We start from the raw sequence: 27,158 nt of genomic DNA, 5'->3' as shown, positions 1-27,158 counted from the left end.
AGCCATCAACATATATGAATTTTTGTTATTAGCAAAACAATTTGATATACAAGTACTGAGGGAGGGTTGAAATAAAGATCTCCATTTTGACCACACAGTGGAAAACTGTTTTAACTGCTATAACAAGGGTGTTTCTGGACCTTAGATTGAAGCTCATACAACAAAAAATAATATTTAGAATATACTCGACCCCATTACGTTTGTTTAAAAAGGGGCTATCTAATGTATCTAACTGTTGGAGATGCAGTAGGATAATGCTTCTCCAAAACATACCATATTTTTCGCCCTATAGGACACACTTTCCCCCCTCCAAAAATGAAGGGAAATGTGTGGGCGTCCTATGGGCCAATGCAGGCTTTCGCTGAAGCCTGGAGAGCGAGAGGCGTCGATGCACACCGACCCCTCTCGCTCTCCAGGCTTCAGGAAGCTATCCGCAAGCCTTGGGAGCCCGGCGGGAGTGCCCGCCGGGCTCCCAAGGCTTGCGGTCTGCAGTCTGCAGCCCGAAGCACGGGGCGCGCTCCAGAGGGCGCCCGTGCTTTGCAGAGATGTCTGCAAGCCTTGCAAGCCCAGCGGGAGTTCCTGCGGGCTCGCAAGTCTTGCGGGCAGCAGCCTGCAGCCCGAAGCACGGGGCGCGCTCCAGAGGGATGTCCGTAAGCCGGGCTCGCAAGGCTTGCGGATAGCAGCCTGTTCTGGGGGCTGGGGGGGGTATATAATTTTTTATTTATTTATTTCCCCCCCAAAAAACAAGGTGCGCCCCATGGGCCAGTGCGCCCTATAGGGTGAAAAATACGGTATGTTTTTTCATTGTCCTACATTGAAAGATTTTTGGCAGAGCAAACTATCAATAAAACTTTACAAAGCAACCTTAAATTTACAGAGCAAAATATCCTCTTGAATTATATAACCAGCACATGGAACCTTACAAAAGGACAATACGAGTGGACTCTCCACAGCAAAAAGACTGATCCTGATGAATTGGAAAAATAAAAATGCAGCTCCCTTCTATGATTGGATTGAAGACTTATACAAACTCGCAACATATGAACAACTTGCCTTACAAACACAGACTTACCATGGACAAATGTTCTACACTTAGCAAGCGACGGACATCACGTAGGAATGATTAGGTTGTATCCAGTGCTTCCTCTGCTCAGAGTATACCCATTGAAATTAATGGATATGACTGAGTTAGGTCCATTCCGTTCAGTGGGGCTACCCTGAGTAGAATTCAGTTGGATACCATGCAGAGTCCCTTGGACAATGGCCATGTTAGTTGCCCCAGAATTGGCAACAATAAAATATAATGATCCATGTCCTTAAAACAAAGGGGGATTTAGGGCAGTGTGACTGCTTCTGCCGCACTGGGTGCCACAACTATGGCATGGTGAATTGAGCAGAATGGAAAGTGAGAGGTGGGAGGCACCAAATGTTGGCCTTGGGCAGGGAGTCTCTGAAATCTGAAAGACCAAAGTCTGCCCCTGCCTTAAAATCATGATATGGGCTTACCCCTCTGGCTCCCAGCTGCAACTTTCCTCACTTGGGGACAGGAGGTGGGCAAGTGTGGAGGAGTCCCTGGTCCTGAATGGGGTAATTGTGCCCCTGAACTCACAGCTGTCTATGGAGGTGCAGGTCAATTCTGTGTCCAGGGCAGCTGTTTATCAGCTCCATCTGGTACGCAGGCTGAGACCCTACCTGCCCGCAGACTGTCTCGCCAGAGTGGTGCATGCTCTAGTTATCGCTCACTTGGACTACTGCAATGTGCTCTATGTGGGGCTACGTTTGAAGGTGACCTGGAAACTACAACTAATCCAGAATGCGGCAGCTAGACTGGTGACTGGGAGTAGCCGAGACCACATAAAACCGGTCTTGAAAGACCTACACTGGCTCCCAGTACGCTTCTGAGCACAATGCAAAGTGTTGGTGCTGACCTTTAAAGCCCTAAACGGCCTTGGTCCAGTATACCTGAAGGAGCGTCTCCACCCCCATCATTCTGCCCGGAGGTCCAGCATCGAGGGCCTTCTGGCAGTTCCCTTGCTGTGAGAAGCCAAGTTACAGGGAACCAGGCAGAGGGCCTTCTCGGTAGTGGCACCCGTCCTGTGGAACACCCTCCCACCAGATGTCAAAGAGAAAAACAACTACTAGACTTTTAGAAGACATCTGAAGGCAGCCCTGTTTAGGGAAGCTTTTAATGTTTGATGGACTATTGTATTTTAATATGTTGGAAGCCACCCAGAGTGACTGGGGAAATAAATTATTATTATTATTATTATTATTATTATTATTATTATTATTATCCCACCATCCTGCCCAGTTTTACCTTCCTATATAAGACTCCATCCTCCAGTTTTGTTCCCTTCCTCTTGTTATCCGGCGATTAACTCCCTTTTCCAACCCTCCTGCCATGTCTGCTCAGCATTGCTGGGCCTGGTGCCTAAATTCTCCCATCACTTCACCAACAGGAATACATGCCTATCATACCCGCCTTCTCATCCTACAAATTCCAGCCCAAGCCATGCAGAACACAGGCAGGGAAGGTGTGGCCTGGGGCCAAACAGTGAGGCCTGGAGCAGGACATTGGACACCCAGTCCTAAAGCACCCCATCCCTGCCTTAGAGCTAAATAAAAAGATGTGCTTTGAACGTTAATTAGTAAATGCCATCTATTCTATTTGTGCAAAGGCAAATACTGCAATTGTATGCCAGTGTGGTGTAGTGGTTAAGAGCAGTAGTCTTGTAATCTGGGGAACCGGGTTTGCGTCTCCACTCCTCCACATGCAGCTGCTGGGTGACCTTGGGCGAGTCACACTTCTTTGAAGTCTCTCAGCCCCACTCACCTCACAGAGTGTTTGTTGCGGGGGAAGAAGGGAAAGGAGACTGTTAGCCGCTTTGAGACTCCTTCGGGTAGTGATAAAGCGGGATATCAAATCCAAACTACTCTTCTTCTTCTTCTTCTTCTTCTTCTTCTTCTTCTTCTTCTTCGGGAGCCTCAGAGTGATATAAATAAATATGTGATATGATATAATATACAGTTGCAGCGTGGAAGTCAAATGCAATCCATTCCGGTCGTCCGTTCAACTGCCAAAACGTTCGAGAACCAAATTGTGGCTTCTGATTGGCTGCAGGAAGCTCCAGCCAGTCAGAAGCCACAGAAGCCCCTTAGAATGTTCACAAACCAGAACAGTCACTTCCAGGTTTGCGACGTTCAGGAGCCAAAATGTTCGGGAACTAAGCTGTTCGAAAACCAAGGTATGATTGTACATATTTTATGATAGGGGTGTATGCAGTTTTAGGGGAGGAGTCATTACCAATTTTCTCGTTCCCAGCCACTCGTACGTCTGGGTTGAAAGACTCAGTGGGGCTGCTGTTCTAATTCCAGAGACAGAGCACGGACTAGCGGCCACCTGAGCAGAAAAGCCAGCAATGTAAAGCCAACGCCTAGGCAAAAGAGGACCAAAGTTCACCGAAACAGAAAGAGGAAGGGAGGGAGGCAGCAGGAGGTGGGGAGAAGAGTTAGAGGTGAAGCTGAGGAGAGGAAGAGCAGAGAACCCAGCAGCTAATCACAGACTGCCAGCTTCGGGGAGCAAAGGGGAGGAAAAGGAGAGCAGGCCGTTCGCCATGAGCAACTACGAGAGGCTGAAAGACGATTCCACCACCACTCAGGATCCACCTCCTTACGCTGACAAAGACTCCCATGAAGACCCTGAGCCAACGAAACCTCTTATTGGACCAGAACCCCGCCACATGGGCTGGCCCTCTAACCCTGTGCCATCCCAGTACCAACATTATGGTGCAGCTGGTGCAGGATCCTACCAGGTTCCGATCCTTCAACCTCCGCAGGCCACCGTCATCATTCGTGGTCCACCTGCCAATGAACCTGATTACCTGGCCTACTCTATCTGTACCATGCTTTGCTGCTGCCTCCCCCTGGGCATTGCTGCCTTAATTTACTCTATGCAGGTGAGCTCCTCCCTCTTTTTCTTCGGGCTGGGGGAGATGTAGAGCTATAATAAGAGGGGGTCCAAAAGGCCCCATGACCTTTTCTGATTTCCTTTTAGCAACAGTCTGTAGAAGGCGGCTTGTGGTGTGGCTGAAATTCAGGAAGCAGGGGAGCCTAGGGATTTTGGATTCAGGCTTTGGGGACTCTTTCCTCACCCCAAATAATAGAGAAAAATAGGGCTGGTTGACTTTTGCTGCCCAACTTCTTAAGGGACTGAGTCCCCTTAGTCTATGATCAGTCAGAGATAAATGGGTGGAGGCAGGAAGCAGTGAAAGCAAGGCAGATCTTTATTTTTCTGTTGCAAGAGAGTTCCCTCCCCACCTAGCAAGGAGCGTAGAGAGACCCAGAACCAAGAAAAAACATCTCTTTTAAGGGATTTCATTTTGGCATGGAGGACATCCCCTCTACAAACAGTCAGAAATTACATCACACATAATGTGGGGTAACTGTGGCTCAGGTAGGCCAAGGTTTCATATTCCTGAGGATTTGGCAAGATTTACATAGTTCCAGACACAGTTTGCAGAAAAGGCATTTGATAAGACCAGGGGTCAGCAACCTAAGGCCCATGGGTCACAAGTGGACCACGTGGATCGTTTAACCAGCCCACGAGCCACCCCCAAACCGAGCCGCCTGCTCGGCGAGTCCCCACATGCTGTGCTAAACTGGTACAGGGACTCGCTTTCACAGTGCCAGAAATTGTGTCTGCGCAGATGCCAGAAATCATGGGTGCCCGCACGATCTGGCCCACAGAGGGATTTCTGCTGGAGTGAACCAACCCAGGCAAGGTAAACCTTGCGGACCCCTGGATAAGACAATCAGGATGCCTGTCAGTCATCCCTCATCTGGGCAAACAGTGACACTTAATAAAAAGGAGGTTCAATAGATATAGGAGAGGAATCCCTTCAGGAACTTCCACTCATTGCTACCTGCCTATGTGGTCTCAGGCAAGAGGGATTAAGGAAGCAGAGGAAATATTTAGAGTCTTTAGGAGACCCAAGCTGGCTTTTGGATTGCTCTCCTGCACTATTGTGGCATATAGACTTATGCATGTGTGCAATTATCAACATTTATTCTATATTTGAGACCTTAGAATTCCTACAACACCCATCATTTAAGCCACGGCGTCGTGCTACAGGAGAAACGGCAGAGCACAAAGTGGGTGGTGGTCTCAAAGAGAGCAGGATAAGGGGATTGCTCAGATGTTGCTTTTGCTCAGTCAAGGCAAAACTCAGGCAGAGTGAGGTTCAGAGAGGGGGCTGAATCACGGCTGTGTGCAGGAGGGTTCCAGCTGGTTGGAGGGGCTCAAGCCAAGCTATGCAACTCCAAATCTCCTACATTTCAGCAGGAAATAATGGAAGCCTCCACCCTATATAGTATCAGCACAGCTGCCTCTACCAGCAGTGTGAGTTGTTGTTTTGCTTAAATGGGCCCAGCCCTCTGTGTTAGTCTCTTGCTACGGTGGAGCAAATGAGTCTCTGCTTGCATTGAGTTTTCCAAGTCCAAAGATGACATTGCCACAGCCTCTGGCCATTGGGGAAGACAAAACTCTGAATCCTTTATTTATTTATCTTTTAATTTTTTTATAATTTTCATTTAAATATATTACAACAATTATTCCATCATAATTTTAGCATTTCAAACTTTGACTCCCTTCCCCGTGTTTCTGTGGTTCTTTTCATTTCTTTTCATCTTCCTGCATATTCTTGAGTATAGGCTATATTAAAGGTTGAATTAAAAACAACAATTCCCCTGTAGTTATTTTCCCCACCACACTGTGTCGCCTCTGTTCCTCACTTTATGACCTCTTCTAGCAAGGTCACTTTTTCTTTTGTTTATCTTTCCTGCTTCCTGTTAGTCCTCCTTCACCCAAACACAGACATGAACTTTCTCAGAAATGTGGGATTCCCCTGGGGTATGATTTTATCCCCCCCCTGCTGTTTAACATCTACATGAAACCACTGAGTGGGGTTATCTGGAATTCTGGAGCACAGTTGTCAGCGATAGGCCGATGACGCACAGCTGTACTTCTCCTTTACATCTGCCGTCAATTCATTCTCTCTCTCTCTCTCTCTCTCTCTCTCTCTTTCTCTCTTTCTCTGCAGACCCGAGAAGCCAACCTTAATGGAGATGTCATAGCTGCCAAGAGAAACTCCAAGATGGCGCGCATTTTGGCCAACACAGCCCTCGGGGTGGGATGCGTCTTAATTGTTGTGTATATCATAATAATGGCAATTGTGTATACAAATGCAAAAAATCAGCACCCGCATAACTAAGGATTTGCCGCACATTCTCCACCCCCTGAAAACCCTCCCCACCACTGCAATAATCAGAGAAGGCCTGGTTGGATGCTGTGTATTTTGATTCATTCCATAACTAAAGGGCTGGTATACACATGCATGCACATCACATGATTTCTATTGAATTTACGCAATGACGAGCAATGGGGTGCATGAACTTTCAGAGCACTTGATGTTGTCACTTTAGAGGCAATACCTAGGAGCAAATTTGTAATATATTCTGTAATACATCCTGTCATATATTCCAATACACATTGGAAATCTATTCCTAGGTATATATATAATTTTTGAAAAGGTTGTGTGGGGGGATTATAAGAGATTCTGAAAAATGCAATGTTATCAAACAGGATCTGATGACAGGATGCCGACTCCACTCATCATTATTGATCAGAGATAAACAACTGCAGACATAAAATAAAGCCGGGAGCCAGAATAAGCCATGGGTATGTGAAAGTGTTGAAGGTAATGACTCAAACTGTTTATAACATAGGTGTAATGGTTAAACAAGTCAAGGCAGAAAAATGTGAACCCAATTCTACCAAGGCAAAGTAATTAAAATATTCAAATGCTCTACACTTCTTCTTTTCTTGACATCTTTATTGAAAGTTCAAAAAGTACATAATTTTATGTGCACTAAACATTCTGAGACTTAAATAAAAGAGAGAAAGAGAAACAGAACCCGTGTAGAAGGGAAAATAAAGGTGGGACAACCCAAAACTCTATTCTACCGAGGGAAAGTAATCAAAGTATACATATGCTCTACACATAGCAAGTGATGGACATCATAGGTGATTCCTTTCTGATACACAAACGATACAATTCCAAATAGGAAATATTAAGTTGCATTCGGTGCTTCGAATACCCGTATTCTCATCGCACAAATTTCAGCCCAAGCTCTGCGGAAGAGGGGCAGTGAAGTGAGGGTCAAATAGTGAGGCTTACAGCAGCACATTTGGTCCCCAGTCCTGAACTGCTTCAGTCCCCCTCCCTTAACATGAAAGAGGAAGATGTGTCTTGAACATGAATTAAATGCCACCTCTTGTATTCATCCAGTCTGGTGTTTTAAAGGCAAATAATGTGCATGTATGGTGCTTTGGAAGCCTCTCGGAGTGATAAAAATAAAAATGATGTGATGTAATATACATATTATATGATTGGGGTTTTATGCAGTGTTAGGGTAGGGGGCAGCACCTCTGGCGGGGGACATGCCGTGCTCCTTCTGGGGTAGTTTGCCCACCTTTGGTCCCCACCCTGCACCAGCTTGGGAGGGTGATGGAAGGGGGGCAATGCCACGCATGACGCCACACATGTGACTTCATGACATCTGGAAGAGCCAGGGGAACATCCAGCCAAACATGGCAGCCAGGTGGCTTCAGTGGCTGGAGTTCAGACTCCACCTTCTCCTGGAGCAGCCACCAGCAGGAAGCTGCTTCGACCCTCTTTCCACTCCATGGCAGGAAGTGGAGAAGAAGGAGTTGCGCCCCCCCCCCATGGATGTAATGCCAGGAATCACTGTTTCTTGCTGCCATTTGCACAAAAGGAGAAATACAGCAGAGTCATAAGAGCATTTGTAGAAAACCCTTATGTGCATATTGCTGTGGTGTTCAAATACAGCCAGTGCCTAGATACAGTACATGCAAACATGCATACATGCATACATGCATACATGCATACATGCATACATACATACATACATACATACAACATAGCTACCTGCAAAGATAGATAGATAGATAGATAGATAGATAGATAGATAGATAGATGATAGATAGATAGATAGATAGATAGATAGATAGATAGATGATAGATAGATAGATAGATAGATAGATAGATAGATAGATAGATAGATAGAGAGATGATAGATAGAGAGATAGAGAGATGATAGAGAGATGATAGATAGATAGATAGATAGATAGATAGATAGATAGATAGATAGATAGATGATAGATAGATAGATAGATGGATGATAGATAGATAGATAGATAGATAGATAGATAGATAGATAGATAGATAGATGATAGATAGAGATAGATAGATATAGAGATAGATAGATGATAGATAGATAATATATGGGATTTGTATGTTTTCCATCCCATGGCATTCAGCAGCTGTCTTCTCTAGCATGAAAGGATCAGTATCTTTGGATTTCTACCCAAATTTAGGATTCAACATAGACTAGACTACATTCATTCATTTTATTAAACTTACATCCTGCCCTTCCTCCTAAGGAGTAGCAACCACATCAATAATGAAGAAATTTAATCTTACAAAAACAGGTTTAAACAACCCTCCAGTTTAAAAGAGTTAAAAACATCTTTTTAAAAAGCCTCTACTCCCACAGCAAATAATTTCAGGGTTGCCAAGAACAGATCTTTCAGCCAACGAATGCCTAAGGGAGCAGCAATGTTTTTGAATTCTTCCTAAAAGTTTATAATGACAGAGAGAGGGATGCCTTATTAGGGCACATCTCAGATTCTCCTGCGTGGGAGCCATATATCTGGCCTGGGAGAGACTACTAGACTCCCCAAATTTATGAACCTGCGCAGATCCGATGACATTTCAGATACTTGAGAATTGCAAAATCTCTCTGCCGTGTGTGTCCATGTCCACAGCAAGGATGACGGAAAAGAACTACAGCACTACATGGCTAGGAAATATCCTCCACTTCCTGGACCTGTGTTGCAATACCCAGGACAAAACTGTCTCTTGCTCATTGCTTGCCCCTCATTCCACACGCTCTTCATCTGGAAAGCTAGACACAGCAAATCTGTCCTGTCTAAGAAGCTGCATATCTAGCAGTCTCCAAAGGAAGGACCCAGAGCCTGGCCTGCCTTGCAGAGGCAACACACACACCTTAAAGAAGACCCAGACCACAGGAAGAGGGCGCTAAAGGCAGAGGGTAGGAGAACAGAGGGGGGGGGAGAGCAGGACACCCAGCAGCTAACTAGGGCAGCCACAATGGAAGAACACCAAGAACTGAGCAGAGGTTGCAGAACTGAGAAGACGAAGGAAGAAGAAGAAAGCACCACAACGAGCAACCCAAAGCATGAAAAGCTGGGTGAGAAGGCACTTGCCGCTCAGAACCCCCCTGCCTACTCTGAAATAGATGCCTATACAGAGCCTGACCCACTGAAACAGCCTCCTGGGCCAGCACCCCAAGCAGGCTATGGGGCAATGCCAGCACCTCAAGCAGGCTATGTGGCAATGCCTTACTATGGCCCACCTGGTGCGGGATCTCACCTAGGCCCAGTCCTTCAACCTCCACAGGCGGTCTACGTCACACCTGTAGAGCGCACCAATGAACCCGATTACCTGATCTACTCCATCTTCACCATGCTCTGCTGCTGCTTACCCCTTGGTGTTGCCGCCTTGGTCTACTCTATACAGGTAAGTGTGAGTGAAAGGGAGAGACAAAGAAACGGGGGTGGGGGGTGAGGCTCTGCTAGAAAACAAAGGAGGCAAAAAAGGCATCCCCCCCCCTTAGTAACAAGGGGTTGCACCCAACCAAGTTCTACTCAGAGAAGACCCATTGCAAGTAATGGGTCCAAGTTTGTAATAGGCATTGAATTCAGTGGGTCTGCTCTGAGTAGGACTAGCATTGGCTTAAGTGCTGTTTTTGGAAGGTGACATCGCAAGCTATAATTTGGCTATAATTGGGAGTGGAACTTCTGGATTTCATTGAAAGATATTTTCCTTTGCAGTTCTAGCATTGGCACGATGGGAGTGGGAGGGGAGTGAGGAGAGAAACTTGATGCTGTTTGAATTGAAAGGGAAACCTACCTAATTTGCTCTTTCTGAAATGATACACAAACCGAAAAACACTCCTCCCCCAAAATTCACACTTCTCTGAATTTTGCAACAGAGTTCTCCAGCCAAGTATGTGTGTACCAAAATGCATATGCTAGGGCAAAACGTGCGTAAAATGCATACACTCATAAAAGCAACATCTAAGAAAGGATTGCATCGTATTACGGGAAATTGCTTTGTAAATGTGTCTATCTGCTAGTCTGTTGTGGTGTGAGCAAGGGAGAGTCTCATAGCACCTTAAAGGGAAAAAATTGTTGCAGCATCTCTTTTGGTGGACCTGAGCCCCCTTTCATTGACTTGACCTTGATAGGTAGGTACCCGCCATGTGATCCTCAGATAAAGGGCAGTATGTGCATTTAATAAATAATAACAAAATGAATATCATGCCACCACTTAGCTTCAGAATCCAGGCATGGTTAAAGGTGTGATGTGGAATCATACTTTTTTATTTTCATGCAACAGGGATTGTGGATGGAAAACCAACTGTTTGGCAAGGGCTAACTTACCATGGATCTGTTTGCAACTTGATGAGATGGTCACCTGGAACATCTTGTCACATAGCTAGGAGATTGTTCCTCATATGCTTAGATCAAGGGCCAATTCTTCACTGGGCATGATGCTGCAGATGATCAGCTGCGGGGCGAAGAGCTCTCTATGCCACCCCAATACCAACCTGATTATGGCACAGCTAATGCTGGATCAAATGTCAGTGCTCTGTGTTTTGAGAACTGGGATCCACCTTTGTCTTCCCTCCTTCCTCTTTTACTGCATGCATTCACAGAATCGTAGAACTGTAGAGTCAGAAGGGACCCTGAGGATCATCTAGTCCAAGCCCCTGCAATACAGAAATATGCAGTTCTCCCATACGAGGGTCGAACCTGCAACCTTGGCGTTATCAGCACTATGCTCTAGCAGACTGAGCTACCCATCTGATCTTTCTCTTGGGACATGTTTTATTTTCCTTTCTCTTTCTTCCTTATTCTCTCCTCCTCCTCTCCCCTTTGCCTCCTCCTCTCTTCCTCCTTTTAAAACAATGTGCATGAAATCACCAGAGAGAAAGAGAGAGAGAGAGACAGTATGGCAGAAAGCCACTGGTGTGACCCAGCTTAAATGTGGATGTGATCCAGGATACGGCTCACGTCAATGGGCTCATTTCCCTTCTTTGTACATCGCCCCCGAGCAAGGAGTTGTGCAAATGCTCATTGTAAGCGAGTTCTCCATAACTGTGTGCCCAGGCACCGTGAACCCCACCATATCAGTAAAACAAGGACCACAGGCAACATTCAATGAGGTTCAATTAGGCCACAACTTTGTTGATTACAAGTGTAACTGAGTTTTGACTTGGCATTGGGCCATCTCCTCCAGTCAGCCTCTGGGAGGGATTCTGGGGACCCTTCTAGTTTGCTGCTGCTGCTGCTCCCTCCTCCCTTCTCCTCTTCTCTTCCTCCTTTTGAAACAATGCATAATGTGAGAACACGATGCTTGGCTCGACAGGCTACTGGCCTGATCAGGGTTGCCATGCTCTTATGCAGTGGGGCTTACCATAGAACTTGTAGCTACATATGCACCACACATTTCAAAAGTCAACTTAAAGCACATTTCTCCCTGAAGAATCCTGAGAACAGTAACTGTCCCCTCCAACAGGGCTACAGTTCCCAGCCACTCTTAACAAACTACAGCTCCCAGGATTTTTGTGGTGTGGGTGTTTTAAACATATGGTATGAACCCAACCAGAGTTGCCACCAACAGGCCTGGACCAACTGCGACAAGGGAGGAGGAGAGAGGGTCTTTAATCATGAGATACTTTAAGGGAAGGTCCCAGCCTGCCTGCTGGCGGTTGCAAGAGCCTGATTTGCAAATTGCTCATGGAGAAACCTCACCACTGGTCAGATCTGTGCTGGTGAAAACTCAGAGGACCATCCAAACTGATGTTTTGAGCCTCAATGTGAGCTTACAGCAGGCATAGGCAAACCCGGCCCTCCAGATGTTTTGAGACTACAATTCCCATCATCCCTGACCACTGGTCCTATTAGCTAGGGATGATGGGACTTGTAGTCCCAAAACATCTGGAGGGCTGAGTTTGCCTATGCCTGGCTTACAGTCTTGCTCTGCTCTGCTCGGTTCCAGTCTAAAACCACAAGGTTACTGGTAAGTGACTGATAGCCTCAAGCAACAAGATTCTTCGTTGGCTAACACCAGGCAGCTGTTTCTCAGCTTGCCACTTCTGCATAAATGCTGGAGGTGTTCTCCAGCTGCATGGTTTCTCACTCGCTTCTCTCTCTTTCTCTGCAGACAAGAGAAGCCAACTTTGCTGGAAATGCCGCGTCCGCCGAGAGAAACTCCCGAATGGCACGCCTCTTCTCTCACCTCGCTCTCGGGATTGGGCTGGGGTTCCTTATTTTATATATCATCATTCTTACAAGAAATTATAGATAAAAAATTGAATGTCCCTAAGTTTACAAGGCAAACATATACATGAGTATGTAAACCACATGGCTGAAATAGTACAGGAGAACAATCCTGAAACCATTTTGACTCTCCCAAATTGACCTCAAATGTTTCTCTGCAAGGAGGAAGGAAATGGGAAAGACTCTCCATTGTCTTTTGCTTACCTGTCTTTAGGGCATCTTTCTGTATGAATAGGGTGAGCCTGTGACCTGGATTCAGGAATTAAAGTATTTACCATCACCAAAGAATGGCCAGGCTGCCCAAGTAAGCAATCACTGGCCATTGTCAGGCATCCTGGCAGACAGGATTTCTGTTGTAGACCGCCTCCTTCTGTGATGTATGTATGATGTTTTTTGGGGTGATCTTGAGATACAGGGTGGACAATTTCAAAAGTCTATATAAGGGCTTGCACACCATTGTTCTGGGTTCCTCCTCTCTTCTGCTTGTGGTGAGTGAGGACCCAGTTGCAACAGTTTAATAAAGATCAAGCTCAGTAGCTGATTTGCTCCTCAGTATTCTCTGGTTGGCCTGTTATTTTCTCCTACTGATAAGGAACTCGCTTAAGGACTCTATACGAGTCCTTGGATACCCCATAAGGAGAAAGGAGCTTGATTGTTTACATCAATATGGTGAGCCAGGCAGGAGCTTTGGCTGTCCAGATTCTGGGGGTGAGGAAGGACTGGTGATCCAATGCACACCAGGCCATTTGCCAGGAGGAGCCACCAGTCCACCAGCGATCCCAGGGTCTGGAAATAACTGGAGTTCCAGTGGGGCTAACCAGAGGAAGCAACACTTGATCAGGCCAGCCATAAATAATTTAGTAAAAGATCCCAGGATCGCCAGGAGCAGCACTTGCAGAAGTGAGTATAAGGGACTGTGCATGGGGAAGGTGGGCAGGACTCTCCAACCCCAGCAACTAAAAAAACTCTCTCTCTCTCAATCCTTTTTCTGCTCTTTGTTTACAGATTTTTTAATCTACCCCTTCCCTTCCATGAATCCCTGGTAAGAAAAGCCAATCATGGCTTTATTCAAATAGTAATTTAGTCAGGAGATGCAACACTTTAAATGATATAATAGATTTGCTGAATCATGAACTCTGTACATGTACAGAGGCTATGTTAGCTTAGAAAGAAAATAAAAAGAAGGTTTAAAACAAGAGGTGACAAAGCTATGCCCTGCACATGAAACTTTATTCAAATTTCTTAATGTAAAATTGGGAACCATTGAGAGAACTGCAGTGAGAAATATCCCTTTGGGTGCTTTGTGTAAAAATGTAGGGTTTTTTTCCCTTCTTTTCTCCCACAACACCCAAAAACTAAGTGAAGGAAAGTAAACAGACAGAGCAGAAAATAACAGTAGTAATTATATGGAAAGGTGATAATAATAATTAAATGAATAAAATGCTTAACTCTAAAATTTTGTATTGTTTTCAGCTTCCTAAGAAGAAATTTGAAGGATATTCTCCCCTTCCTTGGCTATTTATTTTCTTACTCCTTTTTTCTTTTAACCGATTGTGTCTTCAGACCCCAATCCTCTGCAGGCCTTTCTCTTCAAAGGAGGTGCTATTGGAAACTGAATGGTGAATCCAGCCTGCATTGCCTCAAGAGTATTGCCTGCCAAAAGGACATCAGCAATTTCTCTCCATAAAGGACTTGAGGGCAGTGGGGGAGGGGTGTTGAATAGTTGAATTGTTATGGACATTTTCTCTTTTCTGACCACAACCTAACAAGAAAAAGAACTTAGAAAGCTATAGGACTATCCTCCACTAGGGCCAGGGCTTTTTCAGTGATGGCTCCGACCTGCTGGAATGCTCCGTCCCACGAGACTAGGACAACTGCCCTTTTTTTAGAATGGTTTTTAACAGATTGGTTTGAAAAGTTGAGAACCATGGGGCTATATAAATTCTAATTGGACTCAGTTTGAATTAGGCAAGTGTATCCAGGCTGCAAATAGGGTTTTTTTGTTTCTTTTGTTTTTGTCCTTAAGAGCAAGTGAGCAACTTCCCTAGAGTGCAAGACCAGAGCCTATGATAATAAAAGCCCATAGAAAGGTCAAGGCAAAGATATCTCTCTCACGACATGTCCAAACTTGTGGCAGGTACAAGGTGACATGCTCCATGAAACCCCTAACACCAAGGTTTGTCGTTACTGTGGTAGGATGAAGGTGAAAGACTAGAGGAGAGCTAACTTTGGCTCCTGAGAACACAAAAAAGGCATTTTTCAATCATTTTTGGAACTTCCTGCTGAGTGAAAAGCATAGAACACTAGTGGTACCTCGGGTTAAGAACTTAATTCGTTCCGGAGGTCTGCTCTTAACCTGAAACTGTTCTTAACCTGAGGTACCACTTTAGCTAATGGGGCTTCCCGCTGCCACTGCGCCTCTGGAGCACGATTTCTGTTCTCATGCTGAAGCAAAGTTCTTAACCCGAGGTACTATTTCTGAGTTAGTGGAGTCTGTAACCTGAAGAGTCTGTAACCTGAAGCATTTGTAACCTGAGGTACCACTGTATTGAGAAAATGTTTCTCCCAAAGTGCTAGAATGCCACAGGTGATTTAGTAAGAAAATGCAACATGTATTATTTTTACCTGATATCCTATGTCCAGCTATGTGCACTGCCACACTTGTGAATAGTCTTAAGAAGCCTGACATGCAACTCTCTTCAGATTTACACAAAAGCATCTATTTACAATATATCATAAGGTGGATACCAGGTTATTATAATTTTTTTTAGTAAAAATTATAGCTACAGAGGGAGGATTGTTATAAGAATTTAAGGTCTCGGATATATAAACATGGAGTCTGGGTGGCTTCAATGGCCGGTGGCTTGGACTCCACCTCCTCCTGGAGTCGGCCACTGGAGCTGTGCCACTCTCAGCTCCACACTTCACCTCCATGCTTTTTGGACATGAAGGCCCCAGACTCTCCCAAAAATATTGAGGGGGCCAAATGGGCTCGGCTCCCAGGAGCTGGTTTCCCTGCCTTGCACTCAGCTCTCATCTGTGGCTCCTAGAAGCTATCAGCATGTGATAATGGCCACACCCTGAGAGTGGTTTCAATTGGCTGGCTAAACCAGGTGAGGGTAGCTGATGGGTCTCAGACCAATACAGTGGTACCTTGGGGTTCTCAAACTTAATCCTTTCCCGAAGTCCGTTCCAAAACCAAAGCGTTCCAAATATAAGGCACGCTTTCCCATAGAAAGTAATGCAAAATGGATTAATCCATTCCAGACTTTTAAAAACAACCCCTAAAACAGCAATTTAATATGAATTTTACTATCTAACAAGACCATTGATCCATAAAATGAAAGCAATAAACAATGTACTACAGTCACGCAATCAATCATTCAGTAGCCGAACTGGGTTCGAAATAGTCACAAAAACAAAACAAAAAGAGCCACAAAAACAAAAATGCAAAATTAAATAGCAAAAACAGATGGACCGCAGTGTAACACTCAAAACGGAGCATGTTCGGCTTCCAAAAGAAGTTCACAAACCAGAACACTTACTTGCGGTGTTTGCATTCCAAGTTGTTTGAGTAGCAAGGTGTTTGAGAACCAAGGTACCACTGTAGTGGGTCCAACATATGGTATCTGCAAGTGCTGTAGAGTCAAGTGAGGGGCAGGTGGTGCTGGTCAACCTGTAAGGTACTCTACCTAGAAGAAGGAAAACTCTGATCCTAAACCTTCGCTGCTTTGCAGGATATCTTCAGGAGAAGGAAAGGCTAAGGAGTAACCCCTTCACAAATTTGGAGTGCAGTCGCCAAGACGGTTGGATGGCGCCTTTTACACCTCCTTCCAGAAACTCCCGCAGCCAAGCTGGTGCCAAATGTATTGCTCTGCTTTCCAAGAGTCTTATCATCTGAACAGACCAGGACCACCTTACACACTGCCCAGGCTTGCACCCCAGGGAGGTGACTTTGGTGCTGCTAGCACAGCTGTTTGACTTCACCTCATTCTCTTGAGACAGACGGATGCCAACAACATTATGTGATGGAGGTGTTTTCAGCGGAGACTGGTCCATGAGGGCAAATGGGGCAGTGGCCCACCAAACCTCAGGCAGCCCCCACCTGCCTGCCTTCTTACTTACAGCCAGTCAGGGGTCAGTTCTGTCTGTGATTGGCTGTGGCTCCACTTACTGCCCCCCCCCGGCCCAGCAGTCCCATGGCTACATGCTTTATGGGATGAATACTATTAAAATAAAATGAATAAATCTGAAAGGCCCTGTTCCTGGCCGCAGTGAGGATTTGTCTGCCTAACAGCATACCACACTCTATTTTTGGTTCCTTAAACAAAGGACTTGCAAACTACAGGCAGATGTCTTTGTCTCAGTTCCTGTAATTTCACTTTGGAGCTCGCCTACTCATCACTAGTTTACATGTGTTTGCCCATTTCGCATTCCAGGAACACATTTCACATTCCTAGAACTATCAGCTTACATTCTTCATTCTGTAGATTCGAATAAGGACAGCAGTATTTAATCAGTCGGGCAGATTGATCAACTCAGCCAGTGCTCCCAACTGTGTGTGTGTGTGTGTACACACACTTACAAAAATGTAAACAGTAGGTGCCATTTTAGAAGAGTTCCTTCTCGTATCTCTTCTAAGATGGTTCCTGATGCAACACAGTGTGTGTGTGTGTGTGTGTGTGTGTGTGTGTGTGTGTTTTTCATCTGAGACCGGATGGACATGTTGTTCTAAGATGTTTGATACCACACTTGCATCTTAAAGACAAAGGAACTCTTTTTTCACCCTTCAGAAAAACTGTTTAATTCACACAACATGTTATGCAAGCTTGCCTGTCTGTGTAATTAACCAACTGCAATTCAGATGGTGAACCCATTCGTAAGAAATCCATGGGGAAGGGCAATTTACAAAACAGTTGTGCTCAGCTTTCTTACAGCATAAAGAGTGGTTCAGTGTACACCACCTTTTTAAAGTCATTGTTGACTTTTTGGGAGGAATTTGACCCAGGCATTTGGTGGCTGAAAGACAATGTACTTGACAACCATGAGATCACTGGATGAGATAATATTTTTCACTGCTTTTAGAACTTTTTTTTTTTTTAACAGTCGTGGTTTTTAAAATGTTTTCATACCGTCCGACATTTTACCCACAAAAATTAGAACGCTCCATTTTTTGTTCCAAGCTTTACGAATGCATGAGAGCACAGAAACAAAACACACATTCTTTGACCTCGCAAGACCGAAAAACATTCCAGTGTTGTGGCATGACCCAGCTGATTCACACCAGAGCACCACATCGCCCACTACCCCTCACTGCCGCCCATCCCTCCCTTCTCCACACCATGACACAAAACCAAAGAGCTGAGGGACAAAGGCAGGGTACCCTCAAGGAAAGGAGGTCCATCCCACTGAAAATGGGGCACTTGGCAAATACCATATTGACCTGAATATAAGACTCACTTTTTCCTCACATTCCAACTGTGGAAAGCTAAAATGCGGCTTATATTCGCGACCTTACAGTATGCAGCCAGGAGCGTGAGGCAAACAGCACCAGGAGCATGGAAAAGCGGTGCCCGCCCCACACATAGTCCCGCATCCTCTCCCCCAAGGCCAGGAAGGGAGAGAGCAAGGAAGGGGAAAGGCCATTGGCAATGTAGCCTGGAGCAGCGAGGAATAGAAAGGCTTATATTTGGGTTTTTGGGTCGTCGTCGTCCCCCCCCACTTTCCCCCTCTAATTTTTAAGGTACGGCTTATATTCAGGTGTGGCTTATATTCTGGCTAATACAGTATATGTTTTGACTTGGGGGGGGGGGGTTGCTGCCCTGTGCTGCTTTTAGGAGGAAGGGTGGGAGATAAATCATGACAACAGCGAATGGTTTATTATTAATGTGGGAGCAATAAAACCATGACCTCTGGCTTAGCGCCACATCCAAACCGAGGGTGGGGGTTTGTGACACTCAAACAAACCATGATTGCTAAAGCCAATGATTTCAGATTGTGGTTTGTTTGGAGTGAAATGAGCCACACACACACACACACACCATGATAGATGTGCTGTGGTGTTCAAATACAGCCAGTGTCTAGATACATACATACATACATACATACATACATACATACATACATACATTATAGCTACCTGCAAAGATAGATAAATGATAGATAGATAGATGATAGATAGATAGATAGATAGATAGATAGATAGATAGATAGATGATAGATAGATAGATAGATAGATAGATAGATAGATAGATAGAGATAGATATAGATAGATAGATAGATGATAGATAGATAGATAGATAGATAGATAGATGATAGATAGATAGATAGATAGATAGATAGATAGATAGATAGATAGATAGACAGACAGACAGACAGACAGACAGATAGATAGATAGATAGATAGATGATAGATGATAGATAGATAGATAGATAGATAGATAGATAGATAGATAGATGATAGATGATAGATGATAGATGATAGATAGATAGATGATAGATAGATAGATAGATAGATAGATAGATAGATAGATAGATAGATAGATAGACAGACAGACAGACAGACAGACAGATAGATAGATAGATAGATAGATGATAGATGATAGATAGATAGATAGATAGATAGATAGATAGATAGATGATAGATAGATAGATAGATAGATAGATAGATAGATAGATAGATAGATACATGATAGATAGAGAGATAGAGAGATAGAGAGATGGAGAGATGGAGAGATAGAGAGATGATAGATAGATATAGATACTACGTGGTATCTGTATGTTTTCCATCCCAGGGTGATCAGCAGCTGTCTTTTGTGGCATGAAAGGATCAGTATCTTTCTACGCAAATTTAGGATTCGACATAGACTAGACTACATTCATTCATTCATTCATTTTATTAAACTTACATCCTGCCCTTCCTCCTAAGGAGTAGCAACCACATCAATAATGAAGAAATTTAATCTTACAAAAACAGGTTAAAACAACCCTCCAGTTTGAAACAGTTTAAAACCTTTTAAAAAAAGAAGCCTCTACTCCCACAGCAAATAATTTCAGGGCTGCCAAGAAAAAAATCAGCCAACAAATGCCGAAGGGAGCAGCAATGTTTTTGAATTCTTCCTAAAAGTTTATAATGAAAGAGAGAGGGGTGCCTTATTAGGGCACATCTCAGATTCTCCTGCGTGGGAGCCATATATCTGGCCTGGGAGAGACTACTAGACTCCCCAAATTTATGAACCTGCACAGACCCGATGACATCTCAGATACTTGAGAATTGCAAAATCTCTCTGCCGTGTGTGTCCATTTCCACAGCAAGGATGACGAAAGAAACACTACAGCACTAAATGCCTAGGAAATATCCTCCATTTCCTGGACCTATGTTGCAATACCCAGGACAAAACTGTCTTTTGCTTGTTGCTTGCCCCTCATTCCACACGCTCTTCTTCTGGAAAGCTAGACACAGCAAATCTGTCCTGTCTAAGAAGCTGCGTATCTAGGAGTCTCCGAAGGAAGGACCCAGAGCCTGGCCTGCCTTGCAGAGGCAACACACACGCCTTAAAGAAGACCCAGACCACAGGAAGAGGGCGCTAAAGGCAGAGGGAAGGCAGAAGGTGAGGAAAGGGTAGGAGAACAGAGAAAGAGAGAGAGAAAGCAGGACATCAAGCAGCTAACCGGGGCAGCAGGAGGAACGCCAAGAACTGAGCAGAGGTTGCAGAACTGAGAAGACGAAGGAAGAAGGAAGCACCACCATGAGCAAACCAAACTATGAACAGCTGGGTGAGAAGGCACTAGCCGCTCAGAACCCCCCTGCCTACTCTGAAAAAGAGGCATATGCAGAGCCTGACCCACTGAAACAGCCTCCTGGGACAGCACCCCAAGCAGGCTATGGGGCAATGCCTTACTATGGCCCACCTGGTGCGGGATCTCACCTAGGTCCAGTCCTTCAACCTCCACAGGCGGTCTATGTCACACCTGTACAGCCCACCAATGAACCCGATTACCTGATCTACTCCATCTTCACCATGCTCTGCTGCTGCTTACCCCTTGGTATTGCCGCCTTGGTCTACTCTATACAGGTAAGTGTGTGTGAAAGGGAGAGACAAAGAAACGGGGGTGGGGGTGAGGCTCTGCTAGAAAACAAAGGAGGCAAAAAAGGCATCCCCCCCCCTTAGTAACAAGGGGTTTCACCCAACTGAGTTCTACTCAGAGAAGACCCATAGCAGGTAATGGGTCCAAATTCATAATGGGCATTGAATTCAGTGGGTCTGCTCTGAGTAGGACTAGCATTGGCTTAAGTGCTGTTTTTGGAAGGTGACATCGCAAGCTATAATTTGGCTATAATTGGGAGTGGGGCTTCTGTATTTCATTGAAAATATTTCCCTTTAAAGTTCAAGCACTGGCACGATGGGAGTGGGAGGGGAGTGAGGAGAGAAATTTGATGCAGTTTGAACTTAAGGCAAAGCCACCTAATTTGCTCTTTCTGAAACGATACACAAACCCAAAAACAGCCCTCCTCCCAAAATTTGCACTTTTCTGAATTTTGCAACGCAGTTCTCCAGCCGAGTGTGTGTGTACCAAAATGCATACGCTAGGGCAAAATGTGCGTAAAATGCATATACTGTACTAGTAAAAGCAATACCTAAGAAAGGATTGCATCATATTAGGGGAAATTGCTTTGCAAACATGTGTATCTGGGCAAATGAGCTGATAGGTCTTCATGGGGTCTTTAAAAGAAAATGACAGTGTGGTGCAGAAAAGTGTAGGAGCAAAATTAAGATTGGGAAAATGAAAAACGGAGAGAAACCAAAACTGACAGAGGGGTCCATCCCTCAGCCCTACACAGTTACAAGGAATAAGGTAAATAAAGGAGAAACTGCATGAATTGGGTGGTGGTTGCAGGCAGAGACGCATTGCTAAACTGCATGTTTACTTAGCTGCATGTTACACTGCAACATCTGGAGGAAGCTAGCCATGCTAGTCTGTTGCGGTGTGAGCAAGGGAGAGCCTCATAGCACCTTAAAGGGAACAAATTGTTGCAGCATCTGTTTTAGTGCACCAGAAACAAAAATACCATGCCACCCCTTAGCTTAAGAATCAAGGCATGGTTAAGGGTGTGATGTGATATCAAACTTTCTTATTTTAATGCAACAGGGATTGTGGATGGGAAACCAACTGTTTGGCAAGGGCTAACTTACCATGGATCTGTTTGCAACTTGGTGAGATGGTCACCTGGAACATCTTGTCACACAGCTAGGAGATTGTTCCTCATATCCTTAGATCAAGGGCTAATTCTTCACTTGACATGATGCTGCAGATGATCCGCTGCGGGGCAAAGAGCACTCTATGCCACCCCAATACAGTACCAACCTGATTATGGCACAGCTAATGCTGGATCCAGCCTCAGTGCTCTGTGTTTTGAGAACTGGGATCCACCTTTGTCTTCCCTCCTTCCTCTTTTACTGCATGCATTCACAGAATCGTAGAACTGTAGAGTCAGAAGGGACCCTGAGGATCATCTAGTCCAATCCCCTGCAATACAGAAATATGCAGTTCTCCCATACGAGGGTCGAACCTGCAACCTTGGCGTTATCAGCACTATGCTCTAGCAGACTGAGCTACCCATCTAATCTTTCTCTTGATGCATGTTTTATTTTCCTTTCCCTTTCTTCCTTATTCTCTCCTCCTCCTCCTTCTCCTTCTAGTTCCCGCTCCTCCTCCTCCTCCTCTCCTCTCCCCTCCTCCTCCTCCTATCTTTTAAAACAATGTGCATGAAATTACCAGAGAGAGAGAGAGAGAGTATGGCAGAAAGCCACTGGTGTGACCCAGCTTAAATGAGGATGTGATCCAGGATAGGGCTCATGTCAATGGGCGCATTTCCTTTCTTTGTAATCGCCCCCGAGCAAGGAGTTATGCAAATGCTCATCATAAGCGTGTTCTCCATAACTGTGTGCCCAGGGACCGTGAACCCCTCCCCATCGGGCCATATCAGTAAAACAAGGACTACAGGAAACATTCAGTGAGGTTCAATTAGGCCGCAACTTTGTTGGTTACAGGTGTAACTGAGTTTTGGCTTGGCACTGAGCAGCCGCCATCTCCTCCAGTCAGCCTGCCGGAGGGATTCTGGGGACCAAGCCTGATTTGGGGTCGACCCATGACATACATCAAATAAATGCAACCCGCAAAGACTTGCGGCATTGGGGAGTGCTGTGGCTCTTAGCCTGGATGTATGGAAAGAAGCCCCTCCTTGTGGATCTCTTTATCGGGATACCCCAACACCGAGGAGTGGAGAGCAGAGGCTCATAATCTCCTCTCCATCAAAGAATAGGCTACCTTCATCTGATCTTTCTCTAGGGTATATTTCATTTACCTTTCTCTAACCCACATATTCCCTTTCTTTATTATTCTCTCCTACTACCCTTCTAGTTCGCTGCTGCTGCTGCTGCTCCCTCCTCCCTCCTCCCTCCTCCTCTTCTCTTTTTCCTTTTAAAACAATGCAAAATGAAATGACCGAAAGGCAGGAGAGAGAGAGAGAGAGAGAGAGAGAGAGAGAGAGAGAGAGAATGGCAGAAAGCCACTGATGTGACCCATCTTAGAACAGGATGCGGTCCAGGATATGGCTCAGTGTCCGTTCCCCCTCTTTGTACCTCACCTCTGAGCAGTGTGTTGTGCAACTGCTCATTGTAAGTGAGCTCTCCGTATTTCTCAACAGAAATATCTGTACATGCACCCAATAGACATTCAGAATACCACAACACACACGTAACTGGCTGTAAAGTAACATAACATTATATATAATGAAACTGTAATATAATCATCATATAAAAAAATTGCAAAGCACTGTTCCTGATGGCAATAACATATCATATTACTATTATAATCTTCTATATGTTTTTATTGTTGTAAAGTCCAAGGATAGTCCTGTTGGTTAATCGTGTGTGTGTTGACTCAATAGACATTCAAGCATTAAAACATGCTTAAAGTCCATATACCGGTAAATCATTCATCATAATTCTAAATAATATTTCCTCCAATGCAACTTAACCATCATGCCTTTATGCGTTTGCAGCATTCTAATTAATAATACTAATTAGATTGTCTTCTTTAGCCCTAGCATTCTGTTCAAATTTTACTAGCCCATCAATGATCCAGAAAAATCTCCTGATCTGCCTTGTTATGCAATTCCCTTTTCACAAAACAATTGGGAAGCTTTTAAAGCACATTAAACACATTCATAGAGAAGGCTGTCAGCGATTACTAGCCACAATGGCTGATGTTCTACCTTGACTGTCAGAAGAATTATGCCTCTGAATACCAATTGCTGAGAATTGCAGGTAGACAGACAGCTGCTGTTGCATTCTTGTCCAATTTGCAGGCTTCCCACAGGCATCTGGTCAGACACAGTGAGCACAGGATAGGCATGGGCTAGACATGCCGCTGCTCTTACCATAGAACCTCTAGCTGCATATGCACCATACATTTTAAAAAGTCCACTTAAAGCACATTTCTCCATGAAGAATCCTGGGAACAGTAGCTGTCCCCTCCAACAGGGCTACAGTTCCCAGCCACTCTTAACAAACTACAGCTCCCAGGATTTTTGTGGGGTGGGTGTTTCAACAGGCCTACACCAACTGCGACAAGGGAGGAGGAGAGAGGGTCTCTCATGAGATACTTTAAGGGCAGGTCCCAGCCTGCCTGCTGGCGGTCGCTGAGAGCCTGATTTGCAAATTGCTCATAGAGACACCTCACCACTGGTCAGATCTGTGCTGGTAAAAACTCAGAGGACCATCCAAACTGATGTCTTGAGCTTCAATGTGAGCTTACAGCAGGCATAGGCAAACTCGGCCCTCCAGATGTTTTGAGACTACAATTCCCATCATCCCTTACCACTGGTCTTGTTAGCTAGGGATGATGGGACTTGTAGTCCCAAAACATCCGGAGGGCCGGGTTTGCCTATGCCTGGCTTACAGTCTTGCTCTGCTGTGCTAGGTTCCAGTCTAAAACCACAAGGTTACTGGTAAGTGACTGATAGCCTCAAGCAACAAGATTCTTCGTTGGCTAACACCAAGGCAGCTGTTTCTCAGTTTGCCATTTCTGCATGCTGGAGGTGTTCTCCAGCTGCATGGTTTCTCACTCACTTCTCTCTCTTTCTCTGCAGACAAGAGAAGCCAACTTTGCTGGAAATGCCGTGTCCGCCAAGAGAAATTCCCGAATGGCGCGCCTCTTCGGTCACATCGCTCTGGGGATTGGGCTGGGGTGCCTTGTTATATATATCATCATCGTAGTGATTGTTTCTACCACAGCAGTCTACCTTCCACCGCAGAAGCCCTGATGATGCCCTCTGCAGCCTTCAGATTCCAAAAGACCTTCCCCACCCCACCCCAGCAGACAGGCAAGAGAAGTCCCCCTTTGACAATCGTCTTCCATAACAGGATACGCTATGGGCTAGATGGCATGCGTGTGTGCCCTCGCGTCATCTGACTTCCATAAAGTCGACTTGGTCACCATCAATGGGGCACAGGGCTGCAGAGCACTGCATCTGAGCCAGCATTAGCTGACCTGAAAGTTCCACCTAGCAAGAGCTTTGCCGCAGCCCAAACACATTAAACAAGAAGCATTATCTGTGCTCCAGCTCTACAACACGCAAGCATCCCGAACAGAAAGAACAGAAGAGGGACAGGCAAATGGATTTGGGCACTTAGGATCTGAAACAGTGTCCATCCTGATGGCTTCAATTGCCTTGCTCTTGCCAATGTTAAAGTAGAATTACGGCACCTGTTTAGACCATATCCCTTCCAGAGCCCAGGTGTACCTCTCCTCCATCTGACACCTCAGGTCCAGGTTTCTTCCCTGGGCCTTTAGTGTAGTGGCATTTGAAACACCCATCCATTATATATCTGCCTTTGAGAGGTCTTTATTAACTTTCCAGTGCACTGTTGAATGCCTTTCTTTTATCCCTGCCTGTGTCTGTATTTGGTTCAAAATTGTCTTTTATGAATGAACAAGCCAATCTATGTTTACTTGTGGGGTTGCTTTACCCCATATATGCCAACTCAACCATTTTGATCTGTGGAACTGGCACTGTTACAAGGGCTACATAATGTTCCCTTTGCTTCTGTAAGGAATCAATATTTTAGTGTAGCAACGCTCACACTTTGGAACTCCTGACCTATTGACACCAGGCAGGTGCCTTCCCTGTATTCTTTTTTGGTGCCCACTAAAAACATTTTTATTTAGACAAGCCTATATAGACATGTAGAAGGTTGGGTTGTGTTTTAATCAGCTTTCAAGCTTATCGTTGATTCAATTATTTTTTAATGTTTTGAATAGCTGTTAACAGGGGGCTCACTTCTTATTCTTTTCTCTTTTTTTACACCACTTGAGGGTTGTCTGTTTGCTATGTGCTCCAGCAGGATATAAATTTTGTGAAATAAAAATAAATAAGGAATAATCAGTTGGCACAAGCTGCTCTTTAAACCACGGCATAAGATGGTCCCCCCGTAGCCCCAGACCACATTTTGTGCGGTTAACAAATCATGTATATCATATAATATTGCTTAATCCAGGAATGAAGATGATTTTCAGTGTTAGTGAAGAGAAGCTGTCAGTTTCATTAAAAATATTTGAAATACCTCCTGCCTCCAAATGATATTGTATTTACTTCAAATGAGCAAACTGTATGCTATTGTGATCAGTGGGGTGAGTCTACATATTGCAGAGACCTGGGGAGGGACAACACATTTGTCTTTGCACAGCATATTTGTTCCCCACCCCCAAATTTTCCCTGTTAGTGGGGAACAGGCCAGTACCACCAACACTAATGGGCAGATGTTTTTCCCCTGCTACAACGAGACATTGCCAGGCTCAGGAATGGAGTGGCAAGCTCAGAAGAATGAGGAGCAGGAACAGGAGGGTGACATGGGACCTGCACTGTGGGGTGGGTTGTCAAGCCAGGGACATTCTGAGATTTCACAGCCCAAAGCTGAGACCTGGAGGGCGGGCCCTGGAGATGTCATGGAGGTGGACCCTAGTGATGTCATTAAACATGACACATTAAGTGAAATATACTCGGAGTCGAGTGTGGATTTCATGCTCTTTATTCAGCTCATACTAGTGAGGAATGGAAGTTCCCCCGAAATGTCTGCTTTATATACATTATTTACACAATGGGCCCCACGTGATTGGCTAATTCTGGGATTCTCCTGTAGGCCAATCAGGTTGCGGATTCACTTCCACCTGGAGTTGGATTGGGTGGCTCCTGCAGACCAATCAGACTGCTGCATTCTGAATCCTATTGTTCTAGGACCAATCAGACCGCTGCATTCTGAATCCTATTGTTCTAGGACCAATCAGACAGCTGCATTTTGGATCCTATTCAACTCAGTACATAACATTAAGCCACAGAACAGCATCTAAAAAGGAAGAGCAGAGCCCCTTGAAACCAATACTAGTGAACTGCCAGCGTTAAGGATGCAATTGCCAATCAGTACAGTATGCATTTAATTTCCTCCTGATCTCACTGTCTACACACAATCTCACCAGGGCTGGAAGAACCACAGTCAGAAGAGGAGGGGCACAGCCTAGTCGCCCAGGACCCATTGGTGCACCAATGCAATGACTCATCTGTCTTGCAAGGCACAAGAGTCACACAAGT

The 27,158-nt window shown here is 45.0% G+C and overlaps 2 protein-coding genes and 1 long non-coding RNA gene across 4 annotated transcripts in view; all 3 read left to right on the top strand.

Moving 5' to 3' along the window:
• The window catches only part of LOC309346119 (dispanin subfamily A member 2b-like), an 81,386-nt gene that overhangs the window by 3,264 nt on the left and 50,964 nt on the right, over positions 1-27,158 (top strand). The gene's annotated exons all lie outside the window — the stretch shown is intronic.
• Positions 3,169-6,868, top strand: LOC309347589. 2 transcript variants are annotated; one of them, XR_014158989.1, is made up of 3 exons: positions 3,231-3,245; positions 3,376-3,956; positions 6,099-6,868. It is a non-coding gene; the product is annotated as an uncharacterized lncRNA (long non-coding RNA). The 2 variants fall into 2 exon arrangements; XR_014158988.1 differs by having other exon boundaries at positions 3,169-3,956.
• LOC309346123 (proline-rich transmembrane protein 1-like) lies at positions 19,762-26,136 on the top strand. The gene is made up of 2 exons (XM_081869826.1): positions 19,762-20,583; positions 24,663-26,136. Exons 1-2 carry the CDS (start codon positions 20,257-20,259, stop codon positions 24,834-24,836), a joined length of 501 nt encoding a protein of 166 aa, XP_081725952.1. The 5' UTR covers positions 19,762-20,256; the 3' UTR covers positions 24,837-26,136.

This window comes from Podarcis erhardii, assembly GCF_964252035.2.
Source record: "Podarcis erhardii genome assembly, chromosome: 7".
Taxonomy (NCBI): Eukaryota; Metazoa; Chordata; class Lepidosauria; order Squamata; family Lacertidae; genus Podarcis; species Podarcis erhardii.
The sequence above is the reverse complement of the archived record's forward strand: the minus strand, read 5'-3'. Positions and strand labels throughout refer to the sequence as shown.